The 14,395-nt window shown below is 48.4% G+C and overlaps 1 protein-coding gene across 2 annotated transcripts in view; it reads right to left on the bottom strand.

The window, feature by feature from the left end:
* Window positions 1-846: 846 nt before the first annotated feature.
* ttc28 (tetratricopeptide repeat domain 28) overlaps window positions 847-14,395 on the bottom strand; it is a 92,741-nt gene continuing 79,192 nt past the window's right edge. For both annotated transcript variants that reach the window (XM_070988349.1, XM_070988350.1), the window contains 16 exons: window positions 13,821-13,950; window positions 13,489-13,716; window positions 11,695-11,872; window positions 9,960-10,100; window positions 9,454-9,598; window positions 9,191-9,370; window positions 8,544-9,115; window positions 8,219-8,466; window positions 7,630-7,754; window positions 7,363-7,440; window positions 6,783-6,942; window positions 6,462-6,538; window positions 5,446-5,575; window positions 4,999-5,106; window positions 4,280-4,916; window positions 847-2,709 (listed from right to left, as the gene is read on the bottom strand). In XM_070988349.1, the coding sequence (XP_070844450.1) occupies window positions 1,590-2,709; window positions 4,280-4,916; window positions 4,999-5,106; window positions 5,446-5,575; window positions 6,462-6,538; window positions 6,783-6,942; window positions 7,363-7,440; window positions 7,630-7,754; window positions 8,219-8,466; window positions 8,544-9,115; window positions 9,191-9,370; window positions 9,454-9,598; window positions 9,960-10,100; window positions 11,695-11,872; window positions 13,489-13,716; window positions 13,821-13,950 (4,257 nt within the window). In that variant the 3' untranslated portion in view covers window positions 847-1,589. The remainder of the gene's footprint in view (window positions 2,710-4,279; window positions 4,917-4,998; window positions 5,107-5,445; window positions 5,576-6,461; window positions 6,539-6,782; window positions 6,943-7,362; window positions 7,441-7,629; window positions 7,755-8,218; window positions 8,467-8,543; window positions 9,116-9,190; window positions 9,371-9,453; window positions 9,599-9,959; window positions 10,101-11,694; window positions 11,873-13,488; window positions 13,717-13,820; window positions 13,951-14,395) is intronic.

Here is a 14,395-nt window from a genome sequence, read left to right as displayed (position 1 = left end):
AACATCACATGCAGCACCTTATTTATTCATGTATTCTTGTGTATTTACTTATCTCTTTATTATAAACTACATATTTGTTTTATTGATAGCGCTCTTATTGTAGTTTGTACTGTTTAAGCCTTCTTCGTGCACATGGTTGTATTCACTGTATTTTAGAAGTTGCTCTGACATCTTTTTGTATTTCCCAGACACAGGAAAGAACGAATCTCAGAGATGTGTCCAATAGTCCACAAAGGCACCCTGAACAAAAACACTAAGGAGTGTATAATGACCCTGTTTTATGGATTATCCCCCTACAAACAAACAAGTCCTACAGCGAACACTAATATACTACAGATACAGCAGGAAATTAAAAGAGCACCATTAAGCATAATGAGTTGTCTGACTTTTAACTATCATAAAGGATCATAAATATCACTGTAGAGGTCTACTGTGGTGAGATTGGAGCAGTGGTGGAGGAAGTATTCAGATCACATACATAAGTAAACGGAGCCATACCACACGATAAAAATGGAGCTTATTTAACTGCTTCATAGACTGTGTGGTAGCTTAATCCATGCAATGAAATCTATTTTAGAAAGTGATCAGATATTTTGAAAATCTGACGTACATTTCCCTCTGAAATGCAGTATGCACGAAGTAACTTAAAACGGAAATACTCAAGAAATGTACAAGTACTGCACAATTGCTCTTAAGTTATTTACTTGAGTTAATGTACTGACTCTCCACCAGTGGTTCAGAGTGAGTTTATAGAGGATGGAGATATTATTTCTCCAGTCTAATCTAAAATTTACTCTTTCATGTCTCTTGCAAGTGGAAAGACGCAGATTTTTTCCTTCGGAACTGATTTCCGTCATGAAAGCAAGACAAGAAAATGAATGTTTTTATTTGTCAGCTTCTTGACAATCAGGATATCTTTAAGTGGGAGTCTGGCACCGCTGCAAAATTGTACATTAGAAAGTCACTGACACACCGAACAGCAAGAGGTCCCATGCTGACAATCACACAGAAAATCAAATCTCCATAAAAAATATCAAAATGTCTTCTTCACTTCTTCCTTGGTTTAATCGTCTTTATAAAATGTATAATAATGACTGGAAAACACAGTTTACTTTACAAGATAAAAGACCACAGTAAGCATCGATAATGACATTTAACAATAATCATTACACATTAAATCAAGGGCAGATTCGGGTCAACTTACACAAATATAGCGAGCATTGACATAAATTCTCAGGCATTCAGTCAACAGGCCGTGGGTACAGTACATGGAGGCATTGAGACACATGCTCTCTCGTCGGTCATGAAAACACAATTAAAGCCAGAGACTCGACGCTCGTCTTCCAGTCATTTTGTCCTTCCAGCTCTCTCCAGAAGAAGGCACAGTCATCACATTCAAAACATCAACATCCCTTCACAAAAAGTTACGACGTGTGAAACCGCTGTCAGTACGAAACAGTACTTTCATCCTCGTATTCAGCAGGTATTGCTAAAAATGTGGTAGTATTCAGTCGGCAAACGAACAGCTTCTGTCATAGTACAAACACCTAAAAATGAGACAGAGCTCAGCAGGGCAAATATCCCAAATCTCAACATTTCGACGATGGAAAAAAATGTCCCGCTGAGAGGAACTTGTAGCCGTTCCCAGAGGGCAGTTTGATGCCTCCTTTGGAGTTTGTGGGAGGATTAGAAGAAGGAGCTGGAGGCGGTTTAGCCTCCAGTTTTTGGTGACCATTTGGTCTGTCGCCAGTGTTGCGCTCCTCAGATCCTTCAACGTTTTTGCTGACAGACTCATGTCTCGGTGAGAGGTTAAGCAAGCCCAAAACATCTTTCTGAACTGTACTCATCTTTTTATTCCCTCCTCGGAGTAAACTGGCGGGGCAGGGCACCTCGTGTTTCTGGCCCGCGTTGGCCCAGAAGGTCTTTAGATTATGAATGGCCTGGACTTTATGATCCTGTTTTGGCTGGTTCAGGTCGGGGGTGTTCGCTGGGCTGCAGGAGGCTGAAACGGATCCTGTGGAGGAATAGGAAAGGGCCGGCGATGGGGCGCTGTCAGCAGGAGAGTGGGAAGGTGAGATGTGGGCGGTGTAAGGTGAGGTAGGGTATTTCAGTTTGAGCTGAGCCTGCAAATGCACGTCTGTGGTGAAAGGCGAGCCCTGCTCTTTCACAGAGAGAGATAAAGAAGGAGAGGAAGGAGCCGGGCTGCTGTAGCCGGAGCTGATTTTCTGAAGCGATGAGGAGCGGGACGGAGGTTTAGGCCGCGTTGGAGGAGGCGTGGAAGCAGAGGTGGAGAGGGGTGAAAGATGACTGGAGGGGGAAAGAGGAGAGGAGCAAGCCTTCAGACTCGCTCTGCTGGGCGGCCTGCTGAATGCGCTGGTCTCAGAGGGCTGAAACCCTCGTGCACCTCCTGCGGGAGTCAAAGTCGGGGTTGTGGGCATCGACAGAGAAGCCTGCCTGGCATGTGGCTCCTCTCTCCCCTCAGGCCCCCTCAGCATCTTCCCTCTTATGTTTGCTTTCTGCAGGCTCTCCACAGCTTGCATGTGGCTCTGGGTCTCCTCCAGAATCTTCTGGGCCAGCTCCTGGGGGTCCAGCTGTCCCGCAGGTACCGTCCTCTCCTCCTGGGACTTGACCGTGCTGTCTGTCTCAGTGCTCGACTGGTCCGACTCGGAGCTGCTAACCTTCCCTTTCCCAGTCTTCTGAGGAGACGAGCTGGAGAAAAAGGAGGAAAAAACAGCTGAATTTGCAGTTACGTAAAAATGAACTCATCAGGCAGAAGGAACAAGAGCTGCGAATTAGCTTAGCCTATAGATGCTACGATGTGTAGCCTCTGTAACTGCCACATCAGCACATGATTAAGTGCATAAAATAACAGAAAGGCCAAAAGATGGAGAGCTGCAAAGTTGCGGAGTTATTTCAGGCATCCGAAAAAAGTCCCACATGTCTTCTGCAGAAGACATTGGAGAGTTTTAAGGTTTGAACAGAAATAATTCTGCTCATTCCAGATGCAAATCAGCTTGTTTCAGACTTCATTTTGTAAAATTAGACTTGCCTCATTCTGGAAAATTGTCAATAAAAGCTGATTTCTACTGGCTTGAAAAACAGGCAGATTCTTTCACTTGTTTCAGGAAAATAGATTTTTAGGTCTCTTACGGGAAAAGCTTGAAAAGACAGAGATTACACAGAAGAAAGTGTGTTGGGATGACTGGCTGCTGTTGAGCTGCTGCTAAGCTGCGCTGCTGGACGGACAGCCGGGAGCTAAACTACACTGCCTGAAAAGCTGGAAGCTGGACTGTGCTGCTTTATGTGCAGCTGGGAGCTAAACTGCACTGTTGGCTTAACGCTGTATGAAGGAGCAGCTGAAGGAGGAAGAGTTGAAACAATAGGAAAAGTTAAAAAAATATAAAGTAAGCAGTGAAAGGTGCACCTGTTGCTTTTTGGGGCTTTTATTTTGAAAATTAATCTTACTCACCACCCCCCACCCCCCAGTAAGGCCTAGTTTCTATATGAATGCTTTTATTTTGAAAATCCAGCCATTCCAGTGCTCTCTGGCAGAGCATGCTGCTGTTACAGTTTGGTGGCTTTTATTTTAAAAAATGCACCTTCCTCCTTCTCCAGAGACCTGCTGAGCTCCAGCTACCTGGGCGGGACTCCGTCTTACGTCTTTTCTTACCATGGACACATGTAAACGTTATGATCTTTGCGTCCTGCTGTACGATGCAAACTGCTGTTACACCGCAGAGATCAGAGCAGCTTATCGTGGTGACAGTAACCGCTGAGCGTCTCCTGCTCAGGCTGTTAATTTAATAGAGATTAACCTGCTCAAGGTCTCAGCTAACATCAGGCAGCTTGACGGCACTGCTGTCGCTGTGAGGCGCAGCGTGGAGGTCTGTCTGATTAGACCGAAGAGTGAAAACTGGGAGTGAAAGGAGGATGAAGATCATGTTTTAAGAAGGTTAACATCTTAACTCCACTCTCGAACGGGTAAAAAAATTCTTAGAAAAGATACGAACACGAGAGGTAATTATGACGTCTCTACACTGAATGCTGTTCGACGCTGCTGCCAGTCATCCAACAGAAAGACTGAGGAGGAGTTTCTATCAGCCTGCTGGTGGCGCTAGAGGGAAAGTCTGGGTGCTTCCTCGTCACGTCAGTCCCTGAGCTGCAGTGTCTGCTCAGGTATTTCAGTCTGCACAGCGCAGACATGCTGCTAACGTTCAGACAACCTTCACATCACAGCAGCTCGTCCCTCCTCTTCATCATTTTGTCTGACTGGACTTACACTTCCTGCTTGTGTTTGGAGCTGGTGGGAGGTTTCGGGGGCAGCGGTGGAGCTTTTATTGGCGACGTAGGCGTGCTGAAGCTCCCCTTGGAGGAAACTGAAACAGGGTACCCGTGACCCCCGGCGGACCCTCTCCCAGCGCTGCCTCTGCCTTGTCTGTGTCCTGCAGGGAGGGGCAGCGTGTCACAGTCCCTCCTCCCTCGCCCCAGCGGCTCACTGCTTATAATGGAGTACCCCTCATACTCCTCTTCCTCCCCTTCTCCCGCTGGCCCTCCTCCATGATTGGTCAGCCGGCCTCTTGGCAGGCCGCCTGAATGGCGGTGCGAAGTGTAGAGGCCCCCGCCCCCGCGAGGTCTCTCTAGCTCCTGCTGATGTGAGCGCTGGCTGATGATGTCACTTCCTGCAGGCTCAGGGCGGGACAGGAAGCTGAGGGAGGAGGCAAGGGAGCTGAGGCTGTAGACGGAGATGGCGTCGCAGGAGAGGTTGTCGGGGCAGACCGGGGGTAAGAAGGAGGGCTGGGGGGGGTAGCAGCCGGACAGCGGTAAGGAGTGCGGCTGGGACGCCGACTGGGAGGACGACAGAGACTCCAGGGAGGACGAACTGTCCATGCTCAGTCGCTTGGGAAGCTCTGTGGAGTCTGAAAGAAGAGAGGAAGACTTCAGGAATGAGGCTGGAGGAGAGAAAGAGATGAAGTCTAGTTTCATCCTCGTTTTTCTCACCAAAGAGCGCCAGAAGAGACTGAAGGGCGAAGTGCATGATGCGCCTGCTGGCCTGCTTTCCGGTCTTCAGCAGGACCTCCTCCTGACCCACCTCACACAGGTCGAACCCTGAGGGACACAGAGGAGGTACGTCTACTCAAGTACTGCACTCGGGTACAAATTGGAGGTACTTTCATGAGGAACATCCATTTGAGAGCTGCAGAAACTTTACAGATTAGGACAAAAATATGATGACTACTATAAATTGCTGCCTTTATGACTAATCTGTGTTCAGATGTCTTATTATTCATCACCTTATTAATCACCTGGAAGTCAAGACTCTGTAACCTCGCTGCTTGATGCCACTGAGCGCTGGACCGTTAAGTAAACGACATTTCGTCTCATTCTGACTACGTGTGGCGTTATCTCGTCTGAGCTGTTCGCAGCAGGTTTCTACTGGTGACTCACCGAGCGCAGCCAGGAACTCGTGACAGCCCGGAAGCCTCCAGAGCTGCACGCTTATCGACACCTGAATGGGAGCCAGAGAGAAGTCCTGCTCTTTGTCGCCTGACTGCAGCTGCACCAGCACCTGGTGAAGCTTTGGAGAGGAGAGAGGCAACGATGAGTCACACCGAACATCTCAGCGCTCTTCTCTCTGAGCGCCTGCTTTGACCGGCCTCAACGTTTCCCTGATCTCAGACCAGCAGCGTCGTCAGGAGACACTTACCGTTCCCACCATGCCTTTCACCGCCTCTCAGAGGTGGGTATGAGAGAAGAGGAAACAGAGCTTTAGTGGTTTGTTCCTGCGTAACTGTTTGAGTCACTGCTCATGTCAGATGACCTGCTGACGACACCTGGTGACCCCCCCGCCCCCCGTGCGGAGGAGCTCAGGTGACGTGAGCAGGTCACCACCAGGTGTGAAAAACGAGTGAATCATCTCAAGACGTTTCAATGCTCGCTGAATGCTTTTCAGCCAATCAGGAGCAGGATGAAGATGAGACCAGAGCAGAGCGTCTCATGTCAGACACACACACACGCACACACACACACACACACACACACACACACACACACACACACACACACACACACACACACACACACACACACACTGTTTACATGTTAATATACTGCCATGAACCAGCGGCGGAAAGTAAGTTCACTCAAAGCTGAGTGAACAGCTTTGAAGCTGAGAATACTGCTATACTTTTACTGCATGAAGCTGAGAATACTATTGTACATTTACTGCATGAAACTGAGAATACTGCTGTACCTTTACTGCATGAAGCTGAGAATACTATTGTACATTTACTGCATGAAGCTGAGAATACTGCTGTACCTTTACTGCATGAAGCTGAGAATACTGTACTGGTACTTTTACTTAGATATTGTGAGTACTCGTTCCACCGCCGGTGCGGCTGACTGAGACAGCGCAGTACCTGTGCCTGTACCTGTACCTGTACCTGTACCTGTAGCGTCAGTACCTTGTGAATGAGCTGCTCTCCGGCCTCAGACGAGGTGACCAGTTTGCAGAGAGCCTGCAGCGCTGGAGGAGTCAGACCTGCGGACGTTCAGGAGCTTAATTAGACGTCACATTTATTTACCTTTTTTAATTACAGCTGATATCGTCAGACTTTGGAAGTACTTCCAAATACTCCCCAGCTGATTTAAAACACACAGAGTAAATGTCATTTCACAGCAGGCTGCTCACACTTCTTGTAGTCTGGATCCTGGAGGGACCAGACAGACTGTTTACCAGTGAGACTGACATGAGGGACGCTTTGAATAAAGGAAAGCTGTGGTACCGAGCAGGGACTGCAGGGTGGTGCTGCACTGCTGCAGCCGGTCTCCAGGGTCTGAGGTCGGGAAGAAAACCGCCGCCGGGAGTCCAGCACCGCTACCGGAGAAGTCCAACCTGAAGCCCACCGCAGACAGGAGGGCCTGCCACCCGGGGACCCCACCCACCTGAGACAGGAGGGGAGACAGAAGGACACAGTGAGGACACAAGAGGAGGAAAGAGTACTTTTACTCAAACACTTAATTGACATACCTGCACTGGAGTATTTATGCTTCTACATCACTTCGTTTCAGAGGGAAAAACTCTACTTTCACTCCACTACATTCATAATTAATGACACAAAACATGATTACTGCTACGATGAATTATTACAGATGAGACAAAACTTCACCAGCTAGCCAGCAGCAAATAAAGTAATTAAAATCAGCTCCACCTGCTGCAACATTAAAGTGATGAACACATGAATGCATCAATAACTTTTAACTTTTACTTGTACTTAGAGAGTATTTCTACACTGTGTTTTTTTAGTACTTTTACTGAAGTCAGAGATCAGAGGAGGCTCGAGGCCGACGTCTGAACACACAGACCTTGTTCTCGACGCTTTGTTGCGACGTGTACATCGGGTTACACTGGCCGCTCTGAATACGCTGCAAAGACTTCTCCACCTGTGGACGGAGAAACCTTCATTAGTCACTGAGAGATTTTAGGATGCGGAGAGATGAACTGCCTCATAATTTCAGATCCGTATAGAAAATCATGAAATCATGAAGTCATATTTATGTGATTGATTCTGAGGCTCAAATTCATCTTAAGGCGTCACTGTTAATGTCCTCAGAGGTGTGCAGGTGCCTCACCAGGTGTAGCAGCACTCTGAGGGCGTCCCGGGCCCTCTCTGGGTACTGCAGGATCTCTGCCAGGGCCTGGCCAACCAGCGACATCGGGCTGTTCAGCTTCACATCGCTGCCAATCAGCATGTAGCCTGAAGGAAAACACACACTGACGTATTAAACACACCGCATGAGGCTGCTTCCTGTGTGATTTATATAAAATACATTTCACATACATTTATCTGAAAAACACTGAACTACACTGCTACACAAGCCATTTATTTTTTATTTACAGATAATATCCTTGAACATAATCGAAATATATGATAGTAAAGATGCAAATACAACATTATGCATCAGAAAGTAAGAATTATTTTGAGTAGGGTCGATGCGTCATACTGCTATTATTGTATTTTTCTTTTATTTTTTAACATAATTATATCTGAAACCAAATCAGCGCCTGCAACTAAAGCTGAAATGGCCATGTTTGGGATCTGATATAATATATTTGACATTGTATATAACATTTGGTCACATGATAAAAAACTGAGCCTGCTCCATCAGCTGATGAAGACTGTGAGATGTGGCTGAAAGTGGACGTTGAGCGTTTGCTCACCAGCCCAGTTGGACGGGTGTGAGAAGTGCTTGCTGCTCTGCAGCGTCTTCATGGCCTCCGTCAGAGCAGCGCTGGCTTTGGTGCCGTTCAGGAGCGCCGTGTAGAAGGTGTGCGTGAACAGTTTGGAGGCGGCGACCGGCACAGGCCACAGAGAGACGCACACACACTGGACCCCCGCCGCCAAGAAGGCCCGGGTCAGACCCACCACCCCGTCAGCCGTCACCCTGCTGCTGGACTCCGGGTACAACCTGAGGTGGAGAGTCAGAGGTCAGGCGGGTCACAGCTGACGGGCTCTGTAAAACACTGGATCTGTGAGCAGTTATACCTCAGAACCACCAGTTTGACGGTCAAGCACAGGTCCAGGATGTCCGCAGCTGTGAGGAGGAAGTCGTGGAGCGGCGGACTGTCGCACACACTCTCCACTTCACACACGCTTTCTCCGTCCTCGCTCGCCTCATCGGCTCCTCTGAGTCTCTCCGGGCTGCCATGACTCCTCAGTGAACCCCTGATCTTTCCGTCCCGACCTGCAGTCTCACCTGAGCTCGACGCTCCACACGGCGATTTCTCCCGGGGTCGCCCACCGGCCCCCTCGCCTCCGCCGTGCTCTTGGCTGGGGGTGAGAATCAAGGCGGCGAGCTTAAAGGAGATATGAGTGGCAAAGTGAACGCACTCCGCCTGACTCAGAGCCGCTAAAACACGCTCCTTTGTGGCGTTTGCTCCAGAGAGGGGGTGACATCCCAGCTGCTCCCCCAGCCAGAGAGCTTCTTCCTGGGCTGAAGGCAGGGGGCCCCACAGCCAGCGGCCCATCACAGAGGGGGGCAGGCGAGGAGCTCCAACCACGGCGGCCACCGAACCTCCGTCTGAGCAAAGCAAGGGACCGCCGCGACGGGGATGAGGCTGTGGGTTGAACAGGTGATCAGATGAGTGCTTTTAAGAGATTTCCAGTTTAAGGAGAAAACCTGTCGTTCCTACCTTGACTGCGGCTCCCAGGCTGCTCAAAGACGGGACGGAAATGAGGCTGAACCTCTCGTAGAGGTACTCATTGGACGAGCTGCCTTTGAGCAAGGCGAATGGGATCAGGTACAGCTCTCCCTCCAGCACTAAGACGAGCTGCCTGTGTCTGCCCACGGGGCCGCTGCTGTGCATCAGGCCCTGCAGGGCCAACCAGACACAAGAGTCAGCTAACAACATGAGAGGCACAAACACACAGTCTGCTGAAACACACACACACACACCCCTTCCATCGGTGCGATGAGTAAGTCATAGAGGGCTCGTAGGGGAGGTTTGCTGATGTTACTCGGTCGGCTGAGAGGCGACGATGAGCTGTCCTTCACCGGAGACACCGTGGCGCTGTACAGGCTCGTCATGCTCTGACAGCTCCTGTTAGAGCCACAAACACACACATATAACACACACGCTGACCCTGCTGAGAGCCAGTAAACAACAAGACTGACACCGAGAGCCACAGAGCTACATGCTAACGCGCAGACATGCTCATGATGACATGTTGACACATAATGCTGACCAGGCTCACTGTCTTATGCTAACATTAGCCAACTAGCACTAGAAACAGAGTCCAGCTGAGGCTGATAAGAGTTAAGATATAACTAGCTGGGGAAACTACATATGCACATTATACACAAAAAGAGTATAAAAACAATTTTGCCTTGAATATTTGAACTGCACAGATAGCATATGTTTAATAAAACACAGTGTTCTGCATTATCACACAACATTACACCTGTTAAAGAGGTTATTTCTGGACACCATGCGGAGGTAGCCTGTGGGGTCGGTGGCCGAGGTGAGCTTGTTGTTCAGCTCCTCAAACTGTTGCTCTAACAGATCTCCGGCTTCGCTCTCCGTCTCGCTGCTGGAGCAAACTCTGCGAACAGACGGGCAGAAAGCGTCATCGCTGCCGCCATCGACACGATAATCAAGCTCCACCGAGCAACAGCGCCAGCTAGTTTTCTTCATTATTAGTGGTCACATATGAGCTTAGCTTAGAAGACCTGTGCTACTTGTGTTATGTTAATTTTAACATTAATGAGCTTAACTTTTGCTGAACAGCGCCCCCTGTGGCCACATATATGAGTCACATGATGATGCCAAAAGCTAAAATATAATCTAACCGTTAGAGCCGTGTTATTCATTATTAAAGTCTTGTTCATGGTGAGTTTGCTGCACAAACATAGAAGATTCATAAAGCTGTGGAACACGCTCAGGGTCGATTTAAAGGTTGCTAACATTAGCAAACATTAGCTACCGTAAGCTAGTGGTCATACCAGACCAAGGAAGTGTGTAACAACAAAAGCTTTCAGTGTGCTGAATGAAGTCAGGGTGCGTTTAAGTGCTTATGAATCAACTTTTCACCGTAAAAAGAGGAACTTGTCACATAAACTCACTTTAAACGATGCTTTCAGGGAACATTTTAATTTTTAGGATCAAACGGGATGCAGGAAACAACTTCAGTAATAATGTCCTGCTTATGAAATCATACGTGATGTTTTTGCCATCCTTGTGCTGCTGCTGTCATCTATTAAAGCCAATGAGTTTTTACAACAGTTAATCACCAGACTGAGGCTTTATGTACCGGACGGACGGCGCTCACACTCTTCCAATAGCAAACGCCATTACTTTTTATGGAATCCTCTGGCTGCACTTTTCACAGCTCAAGGAGGTTTGATTTGTGTTAAAACAGCAGTTTCTGCTGCCTGGATGGATGCTGGAGGGCAGTAAAACTCCACTGGTGGGTTGGAAAGCATTTTAATGCTGCATATGTGCAAATACTTTTCACGCTATGGATGAGCAGGATCCACAACCCTCACACATAGATGGAGGGAAGGCTGGAAAACACACACACAAGACAAACACACACGACAGGCATAACCTCACTGCAGCGGTTTCACAGAAAGTTGAGACGCACTTGAACGTTTGCTGACATGACACATGGTTGTGATTTACAAAGTCGTCTGGTTGTGCCAACCGAGGCCGAAGCTGCGGGCCGGATAATTGAGAGTAAAGAAATATGGCAGGAGAGAGCAGGAGGAAAGGAAGACGGATGACATGCAGCATTCGGCTCCTCGATCTTGTTTTAATGAACGATGACTCGCAGCGAGATGAGCTGGAGGCTGCGGGCCTGCCAACGGCTCCGCGAGGTTCAACGCGAGCACAGCGGCGCCTGAGCTGAAAGCATTAGTCAGCACGCTAATGCTAACATGCTAATGTTTAGCATGTCTGTTTAGCATGTTCAACATCTGAGTGAAGTGTGTTTTCATGCTTAATTCAATTATCAATTGATGAAAGATATTGGATGAAGTTATGATAACTCATCCTGAGGGGAACATGAATGCAACACATGCAACACAAAAACCACAAAAGTGAAGCTCAAGGTGGCGCTAACGGAAAAGTCAGGCGATCACCAAAGTCACTGTTTGTTCAGGACAGAATCAAAGCCCCTGACAGAGAAAAAGAGAAACCTGCTGTAATGGCTGTCCACTCCCAGAGCCTCTCTAGCATTGCAGATGTACTGCTCCAGAGACAGAGGACCTCCGCCTGCTCCTCCTCCTCCACCCTGTGGGCCCCAACCAGCGTCCTGGAGCTCAGGCACCTCCGCCCCGGCCTCTCCAAGATACACCTCGTTAAACTTCACGATACCTGTTTCAGGAAGAAGATGAGGGAATTAGCCTGCTCTGCTTGCGTTTGCCTGCAGGAGGATGTGGGTTGCACTGTGTGCTGGTGAGGCTCGGTGGGGCTGATGAGGGGTGTTACTGACTAAAAAAACTGGGACAGGATCTGTTTTGAGCCTGGTCTTACAGCTGTCTGCATACAAATTGCTCCAAACTCAGTATGCAGGGCAGATTTGGGGAAATATCTTAATTATTAACAAGGCTAAAAGTCTAAAGCCCGAGAAGCAATGGGATCTCTGAGGCTCCAATGTTGCTGCAAAACCCCAAATACAAACGTGAACGAGCACGATGAGGCTGCTAATGTGAAGATCCCCTGAGGTCGGCCTTAGAGGAAAGGTCATGTGGTCATTAAGGTCAAAGAGTGATTAAAATCCAAAGGTTTACTCCCTTCTGTCCTCAAATGTCATGATAATTAAATTATGAGATATATGCACACATGGCTGACATTTCAGCCTGAAGGTGGCGCAAGAGGACAGACCACAGAGAGTCACAAATGAAAGGGTTCATCCACTGAGGAGAATGAGCGCGGTCTGTAAATGTCGATCGTCTCATCAGATTCTGGCTCAGGTCCAGCATTCAGCACTGAGCGCCGTCCTGCTGTGAAAATGTCTGAATGCTTTAAGCCACAGCTGCGGGCGGGGGGGTGGGTTTCAGGTTTGAGACCCCTCAAAATATCCCACACATATTATTGAGCATGAGTACAGTCAGCCCGACAGTCAAATGTGCAGCCTGTGCTGTGAATCCATCATTAATATTCAACATTTAATCATCCTGTTTGTCGTCCGCCTGCTAACTTTGTAAGCACGTTTTAATTTGACCTGCCAGCTGCTTCTTAGAGCGACCAATCAGAATGAAGTAACGCTGTGAATGACAGTGTGGGTCTCACTCAGGCTCACTTCATTCTGGATGGATGCAGAAAATAAAGTCTTCAGATTACGAACGAAGCAGCAGAGGAAACAGCGCTAACGGGATGCTAATGCTAACTGGAAATGATGCTACGGATGCATCAGGGCTGATTGAAGGCGACTTCAGAGGCATTAAGAGAATCACAGCGGAGTGAAAGCTGAGGACAAGTCAAAGAAAACAAGGAAAGAGTGAAACTGAAACTGTAACATCTGGCAGCCGACACGGTTCTGGATAATTCCAGCTCGAATAAAAGGCGAAGGCGGGACCTCGAGTCATTACGAATCAAGGTTTTCACATCATTCTGTGTGAATGTGTGTGTGTTTGAGCTCCGTTACTGCACAGTCAGGGGATTTTTCTGCTGCTAATAAGCGTTGGTAAACCAAACTATAAAAATAACCGCTCAGAGTTTTTTTACAAATCCCATTGTGAAATAAGTCGGCCTCCTCTGGGAACCCCCCGGAGCGGATTCCTGGTTTCTCCACTGGTCGGCTCTGCATACTTCTCTCAGTCTGCAGACTTTCTCAGAATGACTCGACAGCTTTCTGATGTCAGAAACAACGACAGGCGACGACTGAAATCAGCGTGTGGAGGCCTGAACACTGATCACTGTGGAGGTTAACAGGAAGGCGACGACAGAAGGTGTGTTTCATGCGTGACTGTGTGGTGCGTTCAAGGTACCTGCTCCTGGAGATATGAGCCAGCTGTACAGGAAACCTCCAGCCAGAGAATAGTAGAGGACCACGGCCCTCTGACCATTGACCGTCTCCAGGATGTGCTCCACGGTCACCGGGATGTACGGGTCAGTGCTCGCCGCTTGCTGACTTCCTCTCTGGCGTTCGACCAGCAGGTCTGCAAAGGCGCGTGTCCGCCCTCGCTCGGCTATGGCCAGCGCCTCGTCGTGCCGGCCTGAGGTGTCACACAGACGGTAAACGTGAGGAAGGCAGGTGAGAAAGACGCCTCGGACACAGAGCCAGGCTCAGCGATTGACACCGAACAAGCAGGTGACTCACCGAGGCTGACGAGGACCCTCTGGAGCGCCTGGTACGAGCTGGTTTGCAGGTCGAACAGAGAGAGCTTGTAATCTGTGCTGTGCTGCGTCTCGTGACGAATCATCTCAAACAGCGCGGACGCTCTGTACAACTGAAGGACAGCAAACACATCACATCAACACAAACCCTACAAACACAAACAGTGTCCGGTCGAGTGGAGACGACCGTGAGGACATTTTCATCTGTGAGGCGTCTCCACTCATTTCAGGACTGTCCTTACATGTCGCCTGAAGTCCCTGCTGTTACAGTCCTAACCACTGGGGGGCAGTACAAACACACAGCAGTCTGAAGAGTCGGGACTTTTCTTCTGAACTGAGCTTCTCAGAAACTCCAGCAGACATCTGAGCAGTGATCATGTTGCCTTTGAAAGTACTTTGAAAGTACTGCATCACCCTCTGGATCACTCTGCACGCATTCTATGTGAGAAAGTACTTCATATGAAAGTACTCAAAACAAATAATCCACTACAAGAATACACTAAAAGAAACAGTATTCATAATGAAAACAGTCGATTTTCTATTATCAGACTGTATTTA

Source organism: Chaetodon trifascialis, chromosome 20, assembly GCF_039877785.1.
Source record: "Chaetodon trifascialis isolate fChaTrf1 chromosome 20, fChaTrf1.hap1, whole genome shotgun sequence".
Lineage (NCBI taxonomy): Eukaryota > Metazoa > Chordata > Actinopteri > Chaetodontiformes > Chaetodontidae > Chaetodon > Chaetodon trifascialis.
The sequence above is the reverse complement of the archived record's forward strand: the minus strand, read 5'-3'. Positions and strand labels throughout refer to the sequence as shown.